Below are 24667 nucleotides of genomic sequence, written 5' to 3'. Positions count from 1 at the left end.
AATGCGGATCTGACTGCTTCCTCTGGAAAGATGCACCAGAAATGCATTTGTCTGATCTACCTGTGACCTGGAAATCCCTCCCCGCTTCGAGCCGTCCATCCTTCCTAGACTGAACCAACGTACGTCTCACATGTATTGATGTCTCACGTCTCCCTAAAATGTGTAAGACCAAGTTGTGCCCCAAACACCTTGGACACATGTCCAGGACCTCCTGAGGCTGCCGCAGTGTGTCCTCAACCCCTCCTAAGGCTGTGTCTATAACCTTGGGAAAATGAACTCTCTATGGATCGAGGACTGTCGCAGAGATCCTTCTGGTTTACAGGAAGCATTCTCTCCTGCGAGTATATCAATGAAATCATGTGGAATTACAAAATGCCACTTTAGTAAAAGCCAAAGGAATTAGGGTTCTATGTGCTTCAAAAAAAAAAAAAGTAACGTTCTATTTGTCAATGGACCATGAAGCCCACACCCCCTTTTGCAGTGAAGATGTCAAATGGGACGAGAGGCCCCTCCTGAGGATGCTACCCTCTGACCCCACTTCCCAGAGTCCAGTTTCCTGCTGCTCAGGGAACAGCAACCCCAGCTTCACGGGGCTCAGGCCTCCAAACCCAACTCCCACCCATGCTGGAGAATCACCCCAGGGACTAGCTAAGTGGCAGGTGCAACACTCACCTCACCCCCTTAAAGGGGAAAAGGCACCTTCCCGCTCCTCTTCCTGCTGGTGGGAACAGGGGCAGGAGCTGGAGGGTCAGGAGTCGGGCGGCAGAACGGAAGCAGCCTGGGTCCCTGCTAGTCAGAGTTGGCAAATGCCAACCATCCCCGACATTCACTTTGCAAATAAATCCTTCTCTTTTGTCAGGTCCCTGGTTATAAGTTTGCACCCATAACTTAAAAAGAAAAAAAAAAAAAACTCAGATAAAAAATCGGTGTTTGGCTGACAATATTTCAATTATCTTGGGGCCTTGGGTCAAATGATGGCAAAACAGGAAACTGAACGCTGTTATTCAGAAAACTACCTTCCAGCGCCGTCTACCCTCCCAGGCTGTCACCTTATGGTTGTTTGTCTGCTAGATGATTAACAAAACTGTTCTGAAAACCTAGGTGTACAGAACAGACAAGAAGTCAGCTCGGGTTGAGGGGAAGCAGGATAAGACCCCCTTCCCCGCAGGATGGTGGAAGAGGAGGAACCTTCAGCACCTGGGTTTTCAGGATGCTGGATCTCTCAGAGCATCTCTCACAGCTCAAGTACAGCCAGACCCTCCTCTGACACAGCCTGTTCAGGCGAAGGTGGGCACCTGCCCTAGAGACCCACAGCTCTGTGCGGGGCTCAGCTGGAGCTGAACTTGCCTCCCTTGGTAAGCGTCAGGGCCAGGGGTGGGGAGAGGAGAGAAGCAGCAGGCCTGAGGGCCACTGTGGCAACTCCATGCCACGCTAACTCTCGTCTGATGTGCTCCGGCCAAAGCCACGCTTCTCGGAGGGAGTTTCCCTTCACACATCCGGAAATCATCAACATCTAGTCTCCCCACAGAACAAATCCTTCCCTAGGAGGCAGACGCTTGGCTGTAACACGGGGTAATGAGGGGCGCGCCTTCGTGCCCACTCTGTAGTGTTTCCTGTTACCTATTTTACCTTAAGCTACAAATGATTCCCGTTTACACGGGACACAGTGACACAGACAGCAAAACACATGAGATTCAGTGTGATCCCACACCCGTCACTGCTGACCTCAAGTGCTTTGTTCGTTTTGCTTCTAGAGTTTGTATTCTCTCCCCGGGTTCCAGGCCTGTGGATTCAACCAACCATAGATCAACATATTTTTTAATGTGTTTGTACTAAGCATTCAGACTTTATTATTCATTAAACAACTACTCGCATGGCATGTGCATGGTATAGCTGTTACGAGCAACCCTGACATGACTGTCTGCAGGAGGATGTGCATATGTCATATGCAAACACGATGCCATTTTATTGCAGGGACCTCAACGCCCAAAGACCTTGGATTCCATAGGCAGTCCTGCAGCCCACCCCCATGGGCACTGTGGAATGGCTATAATAGAAAATATGGAGGTTTTAAACAGTTATGTACTAAATCTAATCTTTTGTTAAGAAATTAATGTGTATCACTTGTATTATTTGGAAGTCCTTCCTGGCCCAGAGACTTGACATGTTCTTATCTTTTTGTCCACGGATCTAGCCATTCCAGTAAGCTTGTTGAACACAAATCAATTTTACAATTAAATTCTTACAAGAATCACACTCAATCTGTAAGCTGCTTTGGTTTTTAAAGTGAAATAACCAATAGTTTTGCCAACCTGCTATATCATAGAATAACAGGATAAAGCAGCCCCATGGCATGCAAAAACATGGGGTTTCAAAGCTAACCAGTATAAAACACGTTACAAACCCCTAAATATGAAAACGTTTTACACCAAAACAGATATTCCAGAAAAAAACAGGATGTTCAAAAAAGCCCTTTGCAGAAAAGCACTTTCCCCTTCATTTTTCACACGGTTTCCTGAAGCTTGTGTTTGGTGATGACCATGAACCAGAAGTAGCGTCCGCTGCAACTACTGTTACAGCAACACAGAATATTAAGGGGAAAAAAAAAGGCCGCGCGCGGTGGCTCAAGCCTGTAATCCCAGCACTTTGGGGGGCCAAGACGGGCGGATCACGAGGTCAGGAGATCGAGACCATCCTGGCTAACACGGTGAAACCCCATCTCTACTAAAAAAAAAAAAAAAAAAACCTAACCGGGCGAGGTGGCAGGCGCCTGTAGTCCCAGCTACTCGGGAGGCTGAGGCAGGAGAATGGCGTAAACCCAGGAGGCGGAGCTTGCAGTGAGCTGAGATCCGGCCACTGCACCCCAGCCTCGGCGACAGAGCGAGACTCCCTCTCAAAAAAAAAAAAAAAAAAAAAAAAGGACACAGCATATTTCCTACTGATGAGAACAGGTAGAGTGTTATAAAATGAGTGTGTCCTAAAGTCAACAATGTTCAAATTCTAGGTCTCCCACAGACACTAGATGGTAACCGCCAAAGCTTATGTACCTGGCAACGTTCAAGGAGACCAAGTTCAGAGCTGTCACAATGCAGCACCATCCTCACGCGATTATCTCAGGCAGGTTTGAGGGCAAGTGCCCCCGTCACAGTGGGAAAGCTGCCCAGCCCAGCACTTCCTGAGATCACAGACCTTCGCCTTCCCACGTCTTCAATAGTTCCTTTACACCGGGAACCACACAACAAAACCTAAAACACTTCCTCAAATCTCAAGACAGTCTTTAGAGCTCTTTTCCTTGCCCCTTCTCTTACTGAAAAAGCTTATTTTGTAAGCAACCTGTAGTGCTTACCAGAGCTGGGGTGGGAGGAGAGCTAGTGTTTGGTAGACCGAGTTTCAAGCGTGGGGAGACCAGAAAGTTCTGGAGATGGATGGCGGTGATCGCAGCACGACAGTGTGAACACACTTAATGCCACAAAACCATACAGTTAAAAATAGAGTGCTGTGTAACTTTACCACAATCAAAAAACTGAGAAAAGTCATCTATAATTACTGTCTCCAATATCTTCCATCCTGTAAGTTGCATTTGCTTTCGGAAATCCTCAGAGCAATCATGAAAAACTAATACCCTGTCGTCTCTGAAACGCAAAGTCGTTCAAGGGCTTTGGTTATAGGAAAGTAGCTGGAAAGCAAAGCGTCCGTTAGGCACAGCAGCCGTGATAGGACAAACACACGGTAGGAAGGTGGTGGTCATGCTACACACAGATGGGAAGGGTGTGGGGAGCCACAACACCCGATGCTTGGGAGGCACCTGGGCAGGAGCTGAGAATGTACCAAACACGTTCGATCATGCAACATTCACGGACCCCGAGTCCAGCCACCACCGCTGACATCCACTGTGGCTGGGGTGTCCTCCCAGCCTGTGATGGCTCGCTCCTTCGGTTAACTGCCTTGAATCTACTGGTTCCTCTCCTCATGGGCCTCTTTCCTGTCGTCTTCCTGTCATTTTTCTGTCAGCAAACACATTTCCTGTCATTTTCCTGAACTGACATGACATTTCCTGTCATTTTCCTGAACTGACATGACATTTCCTGTCATTTTCCTGTCAGCAAGCACATGCGTCCAGCCTGACCTTGCTGATGTGCTCCAGCGGCCCTGGACTCGAGCCGTACTGTTCCATCAGTGTGGCATTCGCGAGTTACCTCCTGGGAAATGCCAGGTGATGGTAACATCAACCAGGAGGCACAGCTGAGAAGCAGAACGCATGGTGCGGTGCCCAGAACGTCACGTCCTTGAACAGACGCTCCGTATCTTCTCCTCTCCTGCCAGAGCTTCACTGTAGGAAGGCGGCCATTCTTCCAGTGCTGCTACTTCCAACACCGGGGAAAGCAAGCTTCAGAAATGAACGGTGTCAAAGAGGGAGGACCCACCAGCAGGGCTACCGGCAGCCAGACAACCGCAGCCCCAGCATTCCCCAGCCACCATGACTGACAGCCCAGGCTCCAGAAATGCACGGCTTCAACCTTAGGAGTAAAAACCCTCCCAATCCAACTATTATTTTCAACAGTGGGATTGAGGAATGAGGTGTTCTAACCCTGCCTCTCTCGACAGCACAGATCATCAGATCCCAGTTCTTATAGGATTGGGGAGTGGGGTGGGGTGGGGTGGTTCCTAACCCTGCCCGCCTTCATAGAAAAGAACTTGGATATGATGACCTGTGCTAGATTAGCACTTTGCCTCTGCCATATGCAGTCATCCTCAGCACCAGGAAAAGTCAGAATCGTTGAGTGATGACACCAATACCAACACACGCCGTTCTGCGGCTCTGGTAACTGGCTGCACAGATACAACCTGATAGTGGTGAGGTCTAAAGACATCACCAGTCTTCCCAAGGATTGTGTTCCTGAATATTTTGCGTTTGGAATAACGGTCTTCTTTGCCAGGGCTGAGCCATGCTTCCCTCTCGCCTGTCCTCTGCCTTCACCAGCTTCGTGTGCGCTTCTGGACAAGTGTTTGTGCAGGTGCTATCACTTATTTCCACAGCGAGAATATACACAGACACCACACAGAAATGGGCAACCCCGTTAGGAGCTGTGCAGGGAGATCTAACTCATCCCATGTGCCAAATTCCTGTTGCCATGGAAATTAAACTAACTAAACTAACGTTGCTATGATCTCATCTCTTACTGTGCCACTAAAGATCATCCGGGTAAGAGGAATGTGCCTCTGCATAGCATTCAGCTCACATTTACATGTCGGTTTTTCCTGAATATGGTTATGTGAGATAGAAATCAGTAAGATGGGGTGTAACATACAGTATAGGATCGTTGTGTCTCCTAGCCTCAAACACTTCAAGATCCTCAGAAAATGAAGTTTAACGCTGGGGACGTGAGTTACATAGTAACTTGTTTTGGATACTATCATATCAACACCAAATAACTTCTTGAATTCCTTTTTAAATTGAAAAGCAATTTACAAAGCACAAAAGCCCCAATATTAAAGAATACAATTCAGTCTTTTTAGCATATTCTAAAAGCTGCACATCAACCACTAGTATGTAATTCCGGGACTTTTTCACCACAGGCCAAAGAAACCTTGAACCCATTAAGAGTCAGCACCTGGCTCCTTCCTTCTACCAGCCCCTGGCAATCACCAGCCAACTTCCTTTTCTCTGGATTTGCACATTCTGGACACCTGTTGTGAGGAGAATCGTACAGTGCATGACCTTTGGTGTGACCTTCGGTGCTGACATCTTTCACGTCTAAGGTGAGTGGAATCTCAGTGAGTGACCGGTTGACAGACACCTGGACTGTTTCTACTACTATGAATAATGCTGCTGTGAAGATTCAGGCATGACATACTTTTTGGAAAAATGTTTTCAGTTTTCTTGAGCATATGGCTAGGAGTGAAATTGCTGGGTCGTACGGTGATTTCATGCTTTTCTGAGGAACTGTCGGACTTTTCCAAATCAACTGCACCATTTTACTTCCCCTCCCACTAGCAATATATCAAGATTTCAGTTTTCCCCAATTCACCAAAATGTCACTGTCCAATACTGGGGTTTTACCCACCCATCACGGTGGTTGTGAAGTGTTATTTCACGGTGGTTTTGATTTCCATTTCGAAGATGACGAATTCTGCTAAACATCTCATGTGCTTTTTAAGGCATTTATATGTCTTTCTTTGGAGAGTGTCTATTCAAATCCTTTGTCCATTTTTAAATTGGATTTTTATTAAGAGTTTTTGAATATATTCTTGATATCAGGTCCTTATCGTGATAATGTATCCTGTTCTGTGGGTTGTCATTTTACTTTAATAGTATCCTCTGAATTGAACATTTTTAATTTTGATACCGTCTTTTTCCCTTCAGTTGCTTGTTATAGCTTTAGACGTCTCAGCCAAGGAAACATTGCCTAATCCAACCTAACAGTTTCTCCAGGATTCTCCCCTAAAGGTGTTATGAGCTGAACTGTCCCCCTCCCCCAAGATTCCATGTTAAAGTCACAACCCCGGAAACCCAAAATGTCACTGTATTTACATACAGGGCCTTTAACTTGGCAATTTAGGTCCCATAAGATCTTAAAAGTAGGGCCTGATCCAGTATGACTGGTGTTCTTTTAAGAGAATTTAGACACAGTCCTCAGTGCTGCATACACGTAAGAGAAACCTGTGAGGACACAGAGAAGAAGCTGTCTACACAGCATGGGGTGAGGCCCCAGAGAATCCAACCCTGCCCGCACCTTGATCCCAGGCTTCCAGTCTCCAGAAAAAAGGAAATAAGATGCTATTGTCTAAGTCGCACGGTCTGTGGTGTCCGTTATGGTACCCAGCAGACTGACAGAATGGGTCTCAGTCAGCTCCTTACATTGGAACCATGTTGAGCTTTGCGTGTAGGGTGAGGAAGGGTCCAGTCCATCCTTTTCTATGTGGATACCCCAGTTGTCCCAGCACCATTGAGTTGTGAAAGGAAAAAATAAAGCAACCCTTGCTGTCCTCTCTCCATCAACAGATTAGAAGATACACTGAAGAATCATGGACAATTTTGTCGGTTTAAGCCAGTGGTTTTCAAACTTTTGGGTCTCAGGAACCCTTTGCACTTTATTAAAGAGCACAAAAAAGCTTTCTCATCAGGCCGGGAGTGGTGGCTGCTCATGCCTGTAATCCCAGCACTTTGGGAGGCAGAGACAGGTGGATCACTTGAGGTCAGGAGTTCGAGACCGGCCTGGCCAACATGGTGAAACACCGTCTCTACTAAAATACAAAAATTAGCCTGGCATGGTGCTGAACACCTGTAGTACCAGCTACTAGGGAGGCTGAGGCAGGAGAATCGCTTGAACTCAGGAGGCAGAGGTTGAAGTGAGCTGAGGTCACACCACCGCACTCCGGCCTGCGTGGCAGAGCAAGACTCCGTCTCAAAAAAAAAAAAAAAAAAAAAAAAAAAAAAAAAAAAGAACATAATTTAGTTTCTTTTACAAGGATAAAGTCATTACATCTTAACACAGTCTTAAAGAAGAAACCATTTTCCAAAATAAGCAGCAGCGTGGCAAAAGTTTGTGCTACTGTGAAAACACCTAACATCTCTGCACCTCAGACAGCAGGATTCTCATGCCTGCATCTGCGTTCAGTGGGCTGCAGAGCCATGGCTGAAGTTTATGAAGAAAGTCCGACCCCCTACTGATATACAATTAGGAAGCAGTATTTTCATTGTGTTTTCAGATCATTTTAGGTATTCTCTGCTGCCAAATGTAACAAGTGGCACTTCCGTACAGGCTGTCTGCAACACAGAGTCTGTGCTCTGGTCGACGGGCCTTTCTGCCCCAATTCCTTCTAAGTCGACTGGTCCGTCTTGCACTTGAATGGCTTTTACCAGCACACGATTTTGTAATCACACATTGGTTAGAAAATACTGGTTCAGAGTTATGAGCGGCTTCCACATTTCATTATATGTCCAAAAAAAAAAAAAAACAAAACAAAACAAACAAAACAAAAAAAAAAACCCACATCAGTATCACCATTGGTCACATGAGAAAGTGGTGGACACAAGATTTTTATGTTTTAATATTCACTGGAAAGCTCAAATGTCTATCATTGGGAAAAATGTAAGGTACTTTCCTTGAGATGAAAGTCATTTTGTTCATTTTTCAGGCCACACCTGCAAATACCTCCATCTGAAGTGGCATCTTTTGTAAGTCATTCTTTATATAAAGGCGGCCGTTAGTGGAAGAAGTGGTTCTGCAGGTTCATAGTTCAGAGGCACCAGTGCTCTCCCAAGAGATAACCATAAAATCCACAGAAGACGCACCTGTGCACACTTCCTGTTTCTCACTCAGAACATTCCAGAAGGAACCCTGAATCCCAATGCCACAGCGGGACTGAAGTTTGCTCTCACCCACACAATAAACCCTGGGAGCTCCCCCAGCCCCCACCCCGAGGCCACAGCCTTGGTCCTCTATCTGGTCTAGGGGGGCTCCTGCAGCTCCAGCCTAACAGGGAACAGAAGGCACCCACATGTCACAAAGCCCTCCCAAGGCCCAGCGGGCACTTCTGCTTATGTGCCAGACAAGTGCGTTTGACAATTCTACAGCCAGCTGTACGGCAGGTAGCGAGGTACCCAGCAAATACTCAGGGCTCACGTTACTAAGGAAGGTGCACAGCGAGGTACCCAGCAAGTACTCAAGGCTCACGTTATGGAGGAGGAAACCAGGCAGATAGTGAGGTACCCAGCAGGGTTCACGTTACTCAGGAGGAAAGGAGGGTAGAGACAAGGGGGCTGGAACAGTCTGTCATAAGCTTTAGCATTTACAAGGCTCGCTGAAGATTATCTGATTTGATCGTCACAACAGCTCACAAGATAGGCAGAGGCAAGACTATTTTCACTTCATAAAAAGAGATCCCGAGAACTGATGATGACCACGTGCTCTTCCCACAGGCTCCCAGAAATCCTCCTCAAATCATCTCTCAGTTGTATACATGTGATAATATCTCAGTCACGTCCCCTCTCTGCAGGGGAATTTTACTGCCGCCCTGCTGTTCCTTCGCACCCCTGCGCTCTCCTGCATTTCAGCCATGCCCACCATCCATGGGGAGTCTGCACCACCCCACCCCCGCTGCTGCTGATGGCTTGGGTCACGCTTACCTTTCATTTCCACCTACAGGGACCTGTTCTTCCTTCAAATGCAGCTCAAACTCACTCATTGTGTGAAGCCTTTCTGTCATGTGTAAAATCAGTCTGTGGAATGCTTCATTTAGGAGGTGCTTATGTTGCCTCATTGGCTGTGATCAGGACCAAATTCTGAGCAAACTAGGTGGTCCCCTCTCCCCATCTCTGCTCCAGTGCACTTAAAACAAGGATTCCTGGAAGCATCTTTTTAGTCCAATTCATGCATGAGTCTGCCCCACACACTGCAGAAAAGCCCTGGTGGTCGGTGGTCAGGGCTCAGGGCCCCCCAGGTAGGTAAGGAGAGCTTAGTGCCCTCTCTGGAGTTTTCGCTCAGAGACCCACGGCTGGAAGGGAAGAAACTTGCATCCTGTGAAACATCTAGGCCCCGAGACCCACTCAGGAGTGGAAAACGGGGAAGGAGCCTTGAACAGACCCTCGGGAGGGCAGACAGTGGGAGCCACGGAGGCCACCAGGAAGGAGGGAGGCAGGCAGTGAGGCCACAGGTGATGTGGCCGGGAGGGAGGTGTTGTGACCAGAGGTGAGGTGGTGGGCGGATGACACGGCGTGGTGTGGGGAGGAGATGTGGCCAGGGGCAATGTGGCCAGGGAAGAAGACACAGCTGGAAGGAAGTGACAAGAGGGGTCTCCAGGCCCCAGACTGTGCCTGATTTATAGATGACATTTTACTTAAGATGTTATATCTAACTTTAAAGAAAAGTAGCAATTTCGACCATTGTGTACATTTAAAGCACGGTACAAATTGAGCACATTTCCCAAACCAAAGAACCCGGCATTGAAGAAAAAATTCATTTAAGATCAGAAATAAAGAGATCCTACAGCTCTGCCAGTCCAATCCCCACCCTAACGTGAATGGGGGGAAAAGGAAGTAGATTCTAGTCAGTCAGCATTAAAGGCAAAACCGATCCACATTACTTTCTAGACAGAAAACAAGAAGCTCATCAAGGAATCCCTACAAACAGTAGCTTTAGTAGTTCCCGAAATGCAAAATTCACCTACAAAGTAAATCATCTGCTAAGTGTGTATAGAGTAATTTTTTTCATTATTGCCTTCCTCATCTGCAGGGGCTTTTTTAGACCTTGTTTCCCCTTAATTGCCTCCAACACCCAGGAAATTTAAACCCCACAAGTAAACTGTGTCTCGATTCATGCCCAGCGTCCTTTGGAGCAGACAGTCCGTTGCTCTAAGACGTTCTTGTCACCTAAGCACCGAATACAGCCTGAGAACGCACAACACGCACTCACACAAACTCAGATAGTCAACAGGTGAGATACGGAACATGAGGAGGAAGACAAGATAAATGAGCTTCACTGACACCCCAGATCCGACAAGAAATGACACACGCAGCCTGCTCTGGTGCAGGTGACTCCTGGAAAACAGCCAAGGACAGCATTTGGAGAAGCAGCACCGCAGGCCAGGAGGGTCTGGGGGCTTAAGAAGGGAGGGGCGCCCCGACCAGGTACTGGGGGATTCAGAAGGGAGGGGCTCCCCGACCAGGTGCTGGGGCTTCAGAGGGGATTGGTGCCCCGATCACTTCCTGGGGCCTTCAGAGGCAAGGGTTACCCTGACCACGTGCTGGGACTTCAGACGAGAAGGCACCCCGACCGGGTCCTGGGGGCAGCAGGACAAGCCCAGGGTTCCGTCGTCACTTTTCACTCCCTACTCCCGAATCTCGCCCTGAAGTTGCAGCCAGTCCAGGTATTCATTTACCCATAAAATTAAGTATCTGTGAGTAACACAAGTCACTAATCCACACAGATCTGAGTCTACAGATACCTCCCAGAGACGCCACCATCCCTTCTGGTAGAAGAACAGCCCAGGGGCCCACGCTGCTAGGAAGGGAGACTGTCTCCAGCCTGACGCTGCAGAGTCCTCAACACAAAGTCTACCTTCTGGAACCATGCCGTCTCCTACAGAGGCAACTAGGGGCATGTAGGGTTTTTTAAAATCTTTTTTTTTTCTTAAGACAGAGTCTCCCTCTGTCACCCAGGCTGGAGTGCAGTGGCTCGATCTCGGCTTGCTGCAACCTCTGCCTCTCGAGTTCAAGTGATTCTTCTGCCTCGGCCTCCCGAGTAGCTGGAATTACAGGCGCCTGTCACCGCGCCTGACTATTTTATTTATATTTTTAAGTACAGATGGGATTTCACCTTGTTGGCCAGGCTGGTCTTGAACACCTGACCTCACATGATCCACCCGCCTCGACCTCCCAAACTGCTGGGAATACACGCATGAGCCACGGTGCCCGGGCCATATAGCTATTTAAATTTGACTAAAATTAAATAAAATTAGAAGTTCTCATTTACACTTCAAGCATTCAGTTACCCCCAGGCGGCCACTGACCAGAGGCTGGTAGAGATGTCACACTCCACACTGCAGAAGGATCTAGGGACGAAATGGCTCTAAGATCATCTCAGAATCTTTATGTTGAAGATACTGAAGTTTTACTCTGATTATTATAGACATCAGCATTCTCCCACTTAAAAATGTCAGTGCTATTGCAATGATCAGATCTGTGACTTCCCATCAGCTCTTCTCTTCCTGGATAGATAACTGTAGAGCATCTGCACTCTGCCTCCACACTAAGGGGTAGTAGAAGGCTCCGTGTAAAATCAGGGGGAGAAAAAAAAATGAATCCCTAGTCCGCCTCTCCCCCTATGATTTTGTGAAACTCCTCTTAATATGCAGAATAACTGCCAGAGTTGCAATAAAGAAGCATCCGTTGACCAGGAAGCAGCAGGGAAGCAAGAGGAGGGAGATGCAAAGACCCTCCGTTCCCTCTGGGACCCCAGGCCCAGCCAGGACTGAGAAGGGCCGCACAGCCCAGCAGACCCGCACACCTGATGCGAACCATACACACGGCTTCCCTGGGCCTCGGTCCCCTGCTCTGCCCTCACTGGCCACTGTGGCTCTGGGTAGAGGCAGCTCCCTGAGCCCCAACACCCACAGCCAGTCCCCTCCTTGCAGGTCTCAGCTGTGCTCTCACTGCCTCCCTGACGCTTCTCATCATCCGCGTACCGTGTCCACTCTACCCCACAGCCCTTGCTACCGCCCACCCCACCACGGAGCCTAGCACACAGCAGGTGCCCAAGACGCCCCAGTGGGCGGGCATGCCAGGGTAGGGCTTGGAGTTCCAAGGGCCTCGTCCTGCATAACACCACAAACGCCACGGAGGCTGTGGAAGGGGTCCAGGTTTCAGGCCTGTACTCAGCTTCTCCTGGCCCCCGAGGCCAAGAACCTAGCAAGGGAGCGCAGCCGGAAGCAGGGTCCCAAACCCCCTTCATGCTCCTCAAGAGGAAGGGGGCTTCGGGGCACAACCCCACGAGCGTCTTCCTCCTGCCAGGCTGCCTGTCACAGCCCCGACACCTTCACAGCAGGGAAACCCACTCCTGTGAGGAGAAAACCACCAAGTACAACAGGAGCCACGTCCCCCGCAGCGTCTGCTGAGCCCAATAGCGACAGCAGCAGCCGGGCCCCCACTCAGCACACACCGACTCCGAACCCGCCACGCACACCACAAGGCCGACCATCTTGAAGCTCAGCTTCCACTCGTCAGGGCCCTCTTCCAGGAGAGCTCGGCATGTCTATCTTCCCTGGGCTCACAGAAAGGAGTGGGACCCAACCCCGAGTGTGCACAAAGTTAAGCTCCCACTAGCTGTGCAGACAACCTCCCTAGCCCTGGACTGAGAAGGGGCCAAGCGCAAACAGCCATATTTTGCCCGCACAGGTACGGAATTCAGTCAGCTCTCTCAATGAAGTCGTGACAGGTCAACTCCAGGCTCCTCAGTGCTCTGGGGTTCACCTCGGGCCACTGCACCTTTGAAACGTGGCTGTGGACTCCTCTAGGGTGCTCACTTTCACGGCCCATTTCATTCAGACACTGCAGGCCCCTACCGTGGTGTCAATACCCAGGACACCCCTGCTGGCATCCTCTGAGATGCTGCTGCAGCTGCTGTGATCTGAGAACAGCCATGCACAGGCATCAAAGGGAGGACTTCTCAAGTCTCCTCCAGGGGCAGTGACTACAGCTTTGAAAGACGTTGCACTGAATCCTGGGTGAGCCTGGCTTTGTCCGCAATCTAATCCGGGTTGCTGGGGAGACACACTCTGTTGTAATTGACAGAGGCTGTGGGTGGCAGCTCTACCAAGACTGATAATTGCAACTAGTCTGAGATTTACTATCCATACTTTCTATTTGATGTTTCAAAGGAAAGCATCGTGAAGTTCCAGTAGCAAGGAATTTTCTACAATCTATCACATTACGATACAGTAGAAATGTAGCTAAAATGTTCATAGGGTCTGTGCAGAGGAAGAGATGGGTCTATTTCAGGAAAAGTGCTTGCTGGCTTTTTAGAAACATAGTGAAATCCCTGACAAGTAAAAGGTTGTTTATACTTTTTCTTTGGAACAGAGGGAAAGTTCTTTCTTATTATTTGAATACATTAACTATATTTAAGTGTTCTGGTAGACTGAGTATTAAATATTCAAAAGGAAGTAATTCTGTTCGGTCTATTTCATTCTTTAAATGTAGCTTTCGAAAACTGACAAATACCTGGCCGGGTGCAGTGGCTCACGCCTGTAATCCCAGCACTTTGGGAGGCCGAGGCTGGTGGATCACGAGGTCAGGAGATTGAGACCATCCTGGCTAACACGGTGAAGCCCTGACTCTACTAAAAACGCAAAAAAATTAGCCTGGTGTGTTGGCGGACACCTGTGGCCCCAGCTACTCCAGAGACTGAGGCAGGAGAATGGCGTGAACCTGGGAGGTGGAGCTTGCACTGAGCCGAGATCACACCACTGCACTCCAGCCTGGGCGACAGAGCAAGACTCCATCTCAAAAAAGAAAAAATAAATAAAAAGTGGAAAACACCCCATATCTGCCCTGGCTCCGGCCATCTCCATGGAGTGGACAGAGCTTGAGAAAAGCTCACTGTGGAGGCGTAGAAGGCCAGGCCGGGCCGGGCCAGGCCGGGCCGGGCCGGGCCGGGCCGGGCCTTTGCTCAGCAGATGAGCAAGAGGGTCAGCCACCCTAGTGAAGAAGCCCATGTTTGCTATGTTACTGATGATACCCACATAAATTTCTATTTGCCTCCCACACAGACCTGGGATCTACGTTTGAGCAAGTGACTCATACCAACAGTCCCTCCATGCCATCATTTCCCTGACCTCCCCCAGAAAAGCCAGGCCAGGCAGCGTCCCCACACGGGCACTGGGGCCCAGGAAGATCCTGGTCCTGCCCCTCTTCTCTCTCGTCCCTGCAGCACCCTGGCTTGCTGTGGAAGCCCAGCAGTGCTGGCTGAACCCACGTTCACCTGGGGCATTCAGAAGAAGCCTCTGTGCAGAAATCAACTGGGAAGGAGGGCTGTGTGTGCTGGTGCTGGCAGGTCACTCCAATGGATTTGCAGAACTCAGTTTTCAACACAGGTGCGCCACCAAGTCCCTCAAGCCCTTTGTGAGCCTAGAGCCACAGAGCCATTTGCGGCATTCTCACAATCTCTAACAACCCTGCACAGAGGCCCTGTTTTTCCAAAGGACCATAAAATTTTCCGTGTAGACAAAGTTTGACATAATGAAATAAAGTGAAGTCACCACTTCTATTTTCTATTAATCCATTCATTCAAACAAGTGTCTCTTGAGTATGTGCATCGAATACTGTGGAATTAGGATTTAGTCCATGCCTTCAAGAAATATACATCACAGAAGAAAAGGTATAGCTTGTAACTAACAGTGCTGAACAGGCAAGAAATAAACATCATAGAAGGAAAGGTAGAGCTTGTAACTAACGTCATAGAAGGAAAGGTGTAGCTTATAACTAACAGTGGTGAACAGGACAGAATTTCACAGGCTCATCAGGAGCCACCGAGGAGGAAGCCATGATTCACATCCACCTGCAGTAGATAAATGTTTCCCGGATAAAGTAACTTTTCTACAGTGATATCTGCTCCTTATTGTTTAATCCTGCTCGATAGGGTATTAAATTACCACTTTATGTGCTGCTTATATAAAATACATCATTGTCAGGGGAGGTTATAAAATAATACTTCACACAAGCTTGGGCTGTGAATGGTGTGAGGCAATGGGACGATGTGTTCCCGTGTTCTCGAGACGCAGAAGGGTCAAGACCCTGCTTCCCTTCTCCTCCCCACCGCCCTGTTCCCAGATGAGGGGTGGAGGCAATGCCGCCGGGCAGTCCTAGAGCTGGCTCCAGGGCCAGGACAGCACGCCCAGACTCTCTGTGCCCCATGTGACAAATACAGACTGTGGGGCAATCACCAATTTACCTGGCAGTGGGGAGAGTCCTTCGTCAAAAGCCTGTGCTTCCAGGAGCCAGGACAAAGCAGGAGCCCCTAGGAAAACAGTTCCGGGTGCTCCTGAAACCTGGGCAGAGTCACAGTCTGGCAGGAAGCACCAGTGATGCAGGTGTGCCCAAGACTGGGAGGATGGCCAGATGCCTGGAGACCAGACCGGCCTGCAGGAGATGACCACCTCTCTCTGGCTCATTAGAGACAGACAGTCTGGGCTTCACTTTTGTATGTGGAGTCTCACAGTACAGAAATGTCACACAGAGATTAGACTTCGTATACCCCATTTTTTAAAATTTAAAAAACACAATTATTTCAACTAATTCTAAATCCAACAAAGAAAAATAAATAAGTATATAAACGCATACATCCAAAATGTAAGCCACAATCTCTTTACCCATAGGAGACCCAAAATTTAGTTTACCTTTTCTTCAGTATTATCACTTTTTTTTTTAAGCCATTACTGAAGTGTCTCCTCACTGCCCCATGAGGAGGTTCATGGGCTCTTCAGGGCTGTTTGCTGTTTCATCATTTTTTAGATTTAAGGGCAGGATCATTTTCCCACACTTGCTTGCTTCCCTGATCACCAATTTTTCACAAGGACATCATTGTGCCTCAGAAAACCTAGTAACTGAACTTCATTAAAAGTGAAAACAATAAGGACATGTTGGCTGCTATGACAGCATCCTCAGTCACCGAATCTCCCTGGGGGACCCGACACACCCCCAAACTCCTTGGAACTCCAGCATGCAGGTATCGCTGTGGCGGACAGGACTGACCTACCCTGGGGAGGCATGAAAGCAAAGAGAAGAGAAAGCAGGTGACTCATTTAGGAAACTTCGGTGATTCTCTCGAGTCACGTTTCTCAAGGTGTCAGGGGAGAGCCACATGCAGGGAACCTCCTTGGCCTGGCAGGTGGCAGACTCCTGGGACCCTCCTCAGACACGTTAATCAGAGAATCTAAAGGCGGGTAGACTCTGAAAAGTATCTGTAAAGGAAGGACTTAGCTCTGCTGTGACCCCACTACACATGGGGTCACGCAGGATGCTGCTTCCGGCGTCCAGTCTCCATTTCACTCTCCTGGGAGGAACACCCCTCAAGTCACAGAGCACGGTCTTCAGCGAACACCTTCCTGCGCGACCTCCACTGTCTCCCAGCCCTGCAGGAGTAGCCGCCGAGTAGGGGAAACAAGTCTTTGCTCCTGACCCGGCCACCTTGACGCTGGGCATAAGACCAGCACTGCTACGTCTCTGGGGAAAGGAGCGGCCCTGGGCAGGAATGCACTTGGCAGCCCCGGGGAGTGGCCAGGTGTGGACGACCAGGCCTCTGCCCGCAGACACGTCAGCACGGCATCCTGGAGCAGAACTTCCAGCCCAGCTGAACCTACAGATGGCTGCAGCCCTGGACAGCATCTTCACAGTGACCCGGGGGACTGGGCCAGAGCCGCTCAGCAGGGCTGCCCTGAATTTCCAACCTGAAAAAGCTGTACAGTCGTACGTGTATGTTGCCTTAAGCCCCTAGGTTTTGGGGTCACTTGTCACACAGCGACAGACAGTGGATGTGCACGGACTCCCAAGGCCACGATGGCCTCTGCCGGCCTCACCCGGGCTGTCTCATCTGTTCCCGTGACATCACGTTTCTCAGAGCCAAAGGCTGCCAGGGCCCCCTCTTTTCTTCACGACGTCGTTACAAGCTCACGATACAAACTGAAAATACCCAATATGTAAAATACAACGTATGACGCAATACAGGGTGAACGCGCAGGCACATACACAGGCGAAACAGGTGCATGCGCGAAACAGGTGTATGAACACAGGAACAGGTGTACATGCATGAAAGAGGTGAACGTGTGACGGTGCACACGCGTCAAACACGTGTGCATATACACATGAAAGCACCAGACATGAAGGGCTGTCTTTGGGAGCCTGGTTTTTAGACATCTCCCTCACCCTTTTACATCTGCACGATCACAAACACAGCACACCACAGTACTGAGGGGAAGCCCCAGCTTCTCATGGGGGCACATGAGGCTTTTTATTTATGCCACAGGTTGCATCACTACATCCTAGAACTGCAAGGCCCCCCACTGCCAGGACTGAGTCAGGTACACCCTGTGCTCCAAGGACCAGGCCGCCTGCCAGCCCATACGGACCTGCCCCTCAGATGGTGCAGCTGCTTCTAAAACAGAGGCTCAGCCCTACCCAGAGACCTGCAGTACCTGTTATTAAATCAAGACTTGGCTGTGGGTAAACCTGAAGATTTTTATTAAACATGACTCTGCAACATTCAAAGGACCATAACTGAATGCTCCTTTCACAGCCACGGCGTGTCCAGACGCTCATGGAGAAGGCCAGGGCGTGGGAACCCACGGAGCCCCGACAAAGCAGACTCGGAGCTGAGTGGCGCAGTTAGCACCGATTTTGTTTGACACTTGCCTTTTATATTCAGAATAAAATAAAAAACAAGACGCAAAAATAGCTCACATTCTATTTCAATTCTCTATTTTTGTAGTAACTGGGCCCCTTTCCCTCTGCTTTCCCAGCCAAGCGATAAATAGGCCCAGCTGGGATTTGTCAAAGTCTGGACCTCTGTTGTAGAGTAAGTGAGGAGGGTAGGGAGGGGAGCAGGAGTGGTGAGGAAGATTGGGGGATAGGGAGGGACAGAGGAAAGGAGAGAGAGAGAGAGAAACCCCCGAGGACTGGAGGCAGGAGGGATGCTCCCTGGCAGCCTCAGGTTCCCCATTCCAAGGTAACTGAGCTGGCATCACGCACGCGGTACCATCATATGACTTGGCTGACACACGCCAGAATGACAACAAAATGCTTGAGGAGAAGACTAAGCACCAGCATCTTCAGATTAAGGTAGTGTCCCGGTTTCATGCTTGCCTTGTATGACATTGTATAAATTGTAAAGATAACACATTTTCTTACCAGCCACGCTGTTCCCCAAATACTAACTATAACAAAGATCAGACAGCATCTGAGTACTGAGCGTGTGTTAAGCCCGGTGAGGTAGGCATCATTTACTTTGCTAGAGAAAGAAACAGGCTCTGAGAGAAACTTCCTGAAGCCAGGCTGCTGTCTCCAAACCCACCTCGTGCCTCCTGACCCTGAAGGTGGAGGACCCAAGTCATTCACGTCAATAATTTACCTACATGCATGTCAGATTGAGATTCAGCCCCCAGATCTAATCATCTCTATGCAGGAATGTGTCAGGAAGGTATACAATTCTATGAGTTCGACCTGGGGGAACAAAGGCAGGCACCCTCGACACAGATGTAGGGCGGAGGTGGGCGCCCAGCGCAGGAGCATGTCCAGCCCTGCCCAGTCACACAGCCACCCTGCCATGCCAGTGCAGGAGCCGCCACCGCGTCTCGGGGAAAAGCAGCTTCTCCTGCACAGGAATCTACCCCTGAAAGTGTGTTCCTGAGAAGGTGTGGACCAACATCTCAGAAATTAGACACCGTGTAACACGCTTATCTATACAGGCTGCCTATGTCAGGGAATCACCAATAATTCCCATCTCGCCATCAATTATTTCTGGTAAATACTGATTATTCTAAGTTAACTGAGGCAACACAAGAACAATATAATGGAAATGTCAGAGTCAATCAGCTCCACCTGCTGAAGAGCTGGGACTAATGATGAAACCTAAGGAATCCTGGAGAACGCAGCAGGATCCCAGACCCCGCGGACCACCCCAGCCTCCTTCCACAGGAGAGTTAGTCGTGGGGCCAAGGAACGGCTTTCCAAGGAATCTCAGAGGATCTCAAGGTCTTGAAAGTTTAATGGGAATTGAATATTTGCATCTGAGTCACACGAGCACATTAAAAGTAAAATTTCCTCTTTCCACTAGAATTATGAGCTTGCGGCAGCGACACTGGCTGTATCTCATGCTCGTGAGATGTTTGGGCACAGCCGTGCATCTCTGGTGAATCATTTATAATAATGAAAGAAGTGCTTGGGCCCTCGATCCAGGACCACAGACCCCACCAACGAGGGTCTAAACAGGACAAGCCTCGGCCTGGAGAGGCTGGTGTCCGTTGGGGCTGGGAGGAGCACCAAGGAAACTCAGCGGCAAGCCCCACCCAAGCTCAGCATGTCCTACCCCACGCAGTCGACATCAGCCACAGGGATCTTTTGTTCTTTTTTGTTCAGGAAGGAACATATTAAAAAGCCCGGGGCCCAGGGCCTGGAATCCTCAAAGCTCTCCACAGAGCCGGGTTAATTGGCACCTTCCGTCATGTTAAAATCAACTATATATGGCTGCTGAGGGCATCTCAGAGCAGGTGCAACGCTGAGCTTTCTTGCTGTCTGGGGAAAGCAGGAATTCCAGGCCTCTGCCTTCCTACCTCCCCAGAGGCTCTAGCCCAGATGAGCTCAACTTCTCCCAGGTGAGGAGCACAGAAAAGCTTCCCACATGCCCCTCAGGTCACACACGAGCGGTGCAGACCCTTGCAACTTGGCACGAGCCCTCCCAGAGGCAGAAGCCCAGCCCTGTGGCCCCGGCCTGGCAGGAGGCAGCTGCTGGGGCCCCTGCTCAGGGTTCAGCACAGCGAGGTCCAGCCACAGCAGGTGAGACATCCACCATCCGGCCATTCATCTTTAACCTAAAACAGACACAGGAATTTGGCAAGGGGTTCCTTCCCCTGACAAACCCATCCTTCCTGTTCTCATCTCTCCCTCCTGCCCCAGTACTGCGCCCAAGGCCACCCAGCACTGCGCCCAAGGCCTGACTCCCAGTTTCACAGGGAATCCAAGACAATTAAGAATTTGAGAAACTGGGAGCTACACAGAAAATGAGTCGGTAAAGCCAGTGTCCACTGATCCTCCCCTCCCCACAGCGGAGAACAGTCCTCGGGATAAAACCCACGGGGCAGGGAAGACGCGATCAAGGTGGGCAGGACAGAGGAGCCACAAAGCAGGTGGTTCGGAGAACAAGGCCACGTGAACACAAAGCTAAAGTGCTCAGCGGCTGGAAGACAAAACACAGGAGACAGAAACACTGACCATTTAAAAAGAAAAGAAAAAAAAAGCCTCACTCTTAAGAGTCCATCAAGATTTAAGTTCTCAAGTCACAATGTATCAGCACAGACTTCTCATAATGCCTGAAACTTGGCGCAGTAAACTCGTGAATCAGTTCTCCCAAGTCCATCGTTTTCTTTGATGAGCCTCTTGAGTCTCAGGCTGGTTTCAAAGTAAGCCCTTCTCTGTTTGTTGATGACTTAATAATTAACATACTTGAAAACACATTGACTTCCAAATTAATCTGCTAATAAAATATTAATTACTACACTGGCTGTTATCCACAGAAAAAAACACAATCACTTTCTGGTTTTAAAAACATTAGAATTCGAAGCCCCTTTGCCCATCTGAACAGCCCCTGCTTTTGTCAAGGGCATTCCAAAGCTAATCTGAAAAACTAGTCCAGGCCATGATTGCTGGGGGGTCGGACTTGCCTCATCACCCCACCTCCCTTCTGGAATTAGACAGAACTTAGACGCTTAGTCTGATGGGAAACATTTGCAATCTATTCTCTCCAAAGCTACCTGGAGGATTTCCTCCACATGACAAAGCCTTGCTCTCTACAACCCCTTATCTGACAACTCTCTTAACCAACTGTCAATCAGGAAATTTTCAAATCTACCTATGACCTGGACACCCCTGCTTCCAGTTGTCCCACCTTTCCAGACCAAACCCATGTACATCTTACATTTATTTGATTGATTGTCTTATGTCTCCCTAAAAGCTATAAAACCAGGCTGGGCTCTGACCACCTTAGGAATATGTTCTTAGGATCTCCTGAGGGCAGTATCAAGGGCCATGGTAACTCATTTGGCTCAGAATAAATCTCCAAATGCTTCACAGAGTTTGACTCTTTGCTGACACGGTACCTTTCATGGGTATTCATCTGGGGGACTCACAATCAACCGGAGGCATCAGTTGCCCACTGTGCAGAAGTCTCTGCAGGACTGAGCCTCTGGCACGGGGACTCCAACCCCTGAAGCAGCAGCTGTCTCACGTCGCATGGCCTGATAGACCTGCACCTCCAGGGCTTCTCATTTCACAGTCTCAGCAACAAATCTACCAAACGTGATCAACATCACAGAATATTCCTCGGGGCTTTTGGCTGTTGTTTCTCCCCAAGTTTACTCTAGAACCAGAATGGCAACACTCGGAACAGGATGGTTCTCAGTCACCGACCCTCCTGGTAAATACACTGTCTCCAAGGCCCTTTCCCGCCAGTCACAGCTTCCTTCATGTCAGGCTCGAAGGCCACCTCCCCAAGAAGGAAATCTCTTCAATCCAGCAATCACAGCTCCTGTTCCCATCTAGAGCTTGTCTGCCAGGAAGGGAAGACTCCTCATTCCAGAGACAGCAGGTGCCACAAACTCAGGGTATTAGCCATTGCGAAGGCAAACACTCATGAAATTAATAGACTTTTTCCTCCTTGGATACTGACGTTTTCTCTTCTGGAGGTCAGCCAAGGCCATCTGCACGAGTCACGAGCGTGATGGCTCCAGCCCCTCCTTCAGTGTCAGGAGTGTGGCTCCACTCTGAGACCCTCCTGCATCAGCCAGGCCATGCACCTGTTCCCACGACTGCTGTCAGCGGACTACAGCGATTCTAAGATAGTCAGCAAGCTGACGTTCCGAAGGAAGCATTTTAAAGAAAAATGTGTAAGTTTTATTGCATGAAATCAGCTACATCTTTTGCTACTCCAGAGGCTTGTTTTGCTTTCCTCAAGGTTCTCTACAATGATCCTGACAGTCAAGGTTCCCAGTTACAGGCAGAGGGTTGGGCAGGCCGCGTCTGATGTGTAACACACACAGAGGATCCACGTCAAAGGATTTTCCCTGTTCACCAACATCATCAGGACAAACTTTAAACAGTAATAATCTGCCTGTCTGGAAAACTGAGCTCACTTGAGGACTAATGCAACAAATGTATTTGACAAAGTTGCAGGTGGACGTTTTAGTGAATGAATCACTATTTCAAGGAGGATAAAGGCTCACTATTCAAAGGCATGTTTTTGTCAAGTTTTCTAATTTCAGTTTCATGCATTTAAATCATGAAGTGAGACTTGTACCTGATACATTACAGAATCTCTACAAAATAGACAAAATTCCAATTCTGTACCTTCACTCTCATTCTTTTCCATATGTGTACAGATGGTCGTAATTTAAGTTGGCATTCCAACAGGATTTCTAAATTAAACTGTCTTCTACTTTAAACACTACGTGTTAAACATTACACGTGCCATTGTTCAACATTTATAGCAGGGTCTGTATGGCCCATTTTAAAGATTTCTTCCTCACTAAAAACAAGCGTTTAAACAATAAATGGTTTACTCTAAAATATTCTAGAGACAGAGATACATTTGGAGAGTGGACACACTTAACACAGAAGTACGCAACATCAAACAGGCACAACCAGCAGTGAGGGTGGAAAGCAGCCATGTGAGTGCCCCTAAAAACACACACAAGCCTGGCTGCTTAAAAGGAATGAATATAGCTCAACACTCCTATGTGAACATTGATGTGTCTACTGCCTTACAGAATCCTCCTAGCTGAGCTGCAGGAATCTTCTTTGGAACCTTTTCTCACCTACACTGCCTACAGGTGCCCACTGGGCTCCCTGGGCAGTATCATGTTTTTGTTTAGAATATCACACTATTTGGAGGCCTGTTTAATCCCAAGTCAGAGCCTTATCATAACTCAGACACCATCCCTCAGGGCTTGTGGGCTAACTTCGGCTAATGCAGGCTGCTCCACAGTGCCCTGCAGATGGACTTGGTGCATCCACACGATTTTAGGATTTGGGACTGCCGTTTTCTGCAGTCACAGATGCGGACTTACAGATTCATCATGACTGAAGGCAGCACGCATTTTTATGTTCCTTCTGTAATGGTAATAATCATGGCAACATTTCCTCGATCCTTAGAAAAGCCTCCTAACAGCAGTTGCATTCCACCCCCTTCCTTAAAATTAATAGAATTTACCAAACTAGGTGAAATCAGTCTTCATGAGAAAGTGAGAAATCAGTGTTCACACAATGGCATAGTAGCTGGGCATAGAGTGTATGTCAACATCCCAAACTAAGCACCCATCACAGTTATTCCCAACTCGCAGGAAAGCTAGAAAATTTAGAAGGCTTAAAACATAATTATAAATGAAAAAAACAAGAAATCAAAGTTTTTGAGGAGCATTTGTTAGCCAAGCAAGGAAAGCCATTAACCAGTGCTGATTACATTGCATTTGATTACAGCAGCCAAAGACGTGTCCAGAGGAAGAGACTTTTAAAGATTAGTCTTTCGGTAAGAATGGTTGCTTAACAAGTTCAGACTACTGGGGTACACCAATTATCAATTAAAAAGCAAGGCAAACTAGTGTGAGTCATTTTCCTTAATCCTTAATGCGTCAAAAATTACCACATTGGCCAAGCTGGTCTCCAACTCCTGACCTCAGGTGATCTGCCCGCCCCGGTCTCCCAAAGTGCTGGGATTACAGGCGTGAGCCACCACGCCTGGCTGAGAACTGTTTGACAGAGGCTGAGGGGAGGCTCCTGTCCCTTCCTGGGACATCCACATCCCACCCAGTTTCCAATATCGACTATGACACTCGAAGCATCACAGCAAGGGCAGCTGCATCCCCGCAGTTCTCTGCACTCATGCCACAGCTGCGTGAGCAGCCGCAGCCCTGGAGCTGCCACTCAGCCTTATCGTGCTGGCACAAGCACATCAGAAACTACCAAGCCCCCAAGAGGGAGGATTGGGGACCCAGGGGAGTGAACCAGGAGGGAGGAATGTGGCCCAGGAGAGTAGGGAGGAGTGGGGGCCCTGGGGAGTGAACTATGAGGGAGGCGTGGGGGCTCAGGGGAGTGAACAAGGAGGGAGGCGTGGGGGCCCAGGGCAGTGAACCAGGAGGGAGGAGGGTGGAGTTCGGCCCAAGGAGTGAACCAGGAGGGAGAAGTGTGGTGCAGGGGAGTGAGTCAGGAGGGAGGAGGGAGGAAAGCGGTCCAGGGAATGAAGCAGAAGGCTCTGGGTGCAGCAAGTTCACACACCACAAATACCTCCCAATCCATCCGCGTGCAGGGAGGGGATGGAAACCACACAGGACCTGCAGCACTTTCTCCTCGCAGATGAGGAGTGAGGATACCGACTCATGCACAAAATCAGAGCTAAATTTCTACCACGGT

The 24667-nt window shown here is 48.9% G+C and overlaps 1 protein-coding gene across 3 annotated transcripts in view; it reads left to right on the top strand.

The window, feature by feature from the left end:
• Positions 1-18042, top strand: part of LOC139361244 (disco-interacting protein 2 homolog C-like) — a 65052-nt gene extending 47010 nt beyond the window's left edge. The window contains exons 5-7 of one of the 3 annotated variants that reach the window (XR_011618804.1): positions 5578-5760; positions 14430-14592; positions 17790-18042. Coding sequence is in view for 2 of the 3 variants with exons in the window: in XM_071089822.1 (XP_070945923.1) it covers positions 5578-5759 (182 nt within the window). In the remaining variant the exon portion in view is untranslated. Of the gene's footprint in view, positions 1-5577; positions 5761-8139; positions 8497-14429; positions 14767-17789 lie in introns of those variants that run through there. The other 2 variants (XM_071089822.1, XM_071089823.1) reach the window with 2 other exon arrangements.
• Positions 18043-24667: the final 6625 nt, after the last annotated feature.

The sequence above is a fragment of the Macaca nemestrina genome, unplaced genomic scaffold, assembly GCF_043159975.1.
Source record: "Macaca nemestrina isolate mMacNem1 unplaced genomic scaffold, mMacNem.hap1 Scaffold_116, whole genome shotgun sequence".
Taxonomy (NCBI): domain Eukaryota; kingdom Metazoa; phylum Chordata; class Mammalia; order Primates; family Cercopithecidae; genus Macaca; species Macaca nemestrina.
Note: the sequence above shows the minus strand (reverse complement) of the source record. Positions and strands in the feature narration are given on the sequence as shown.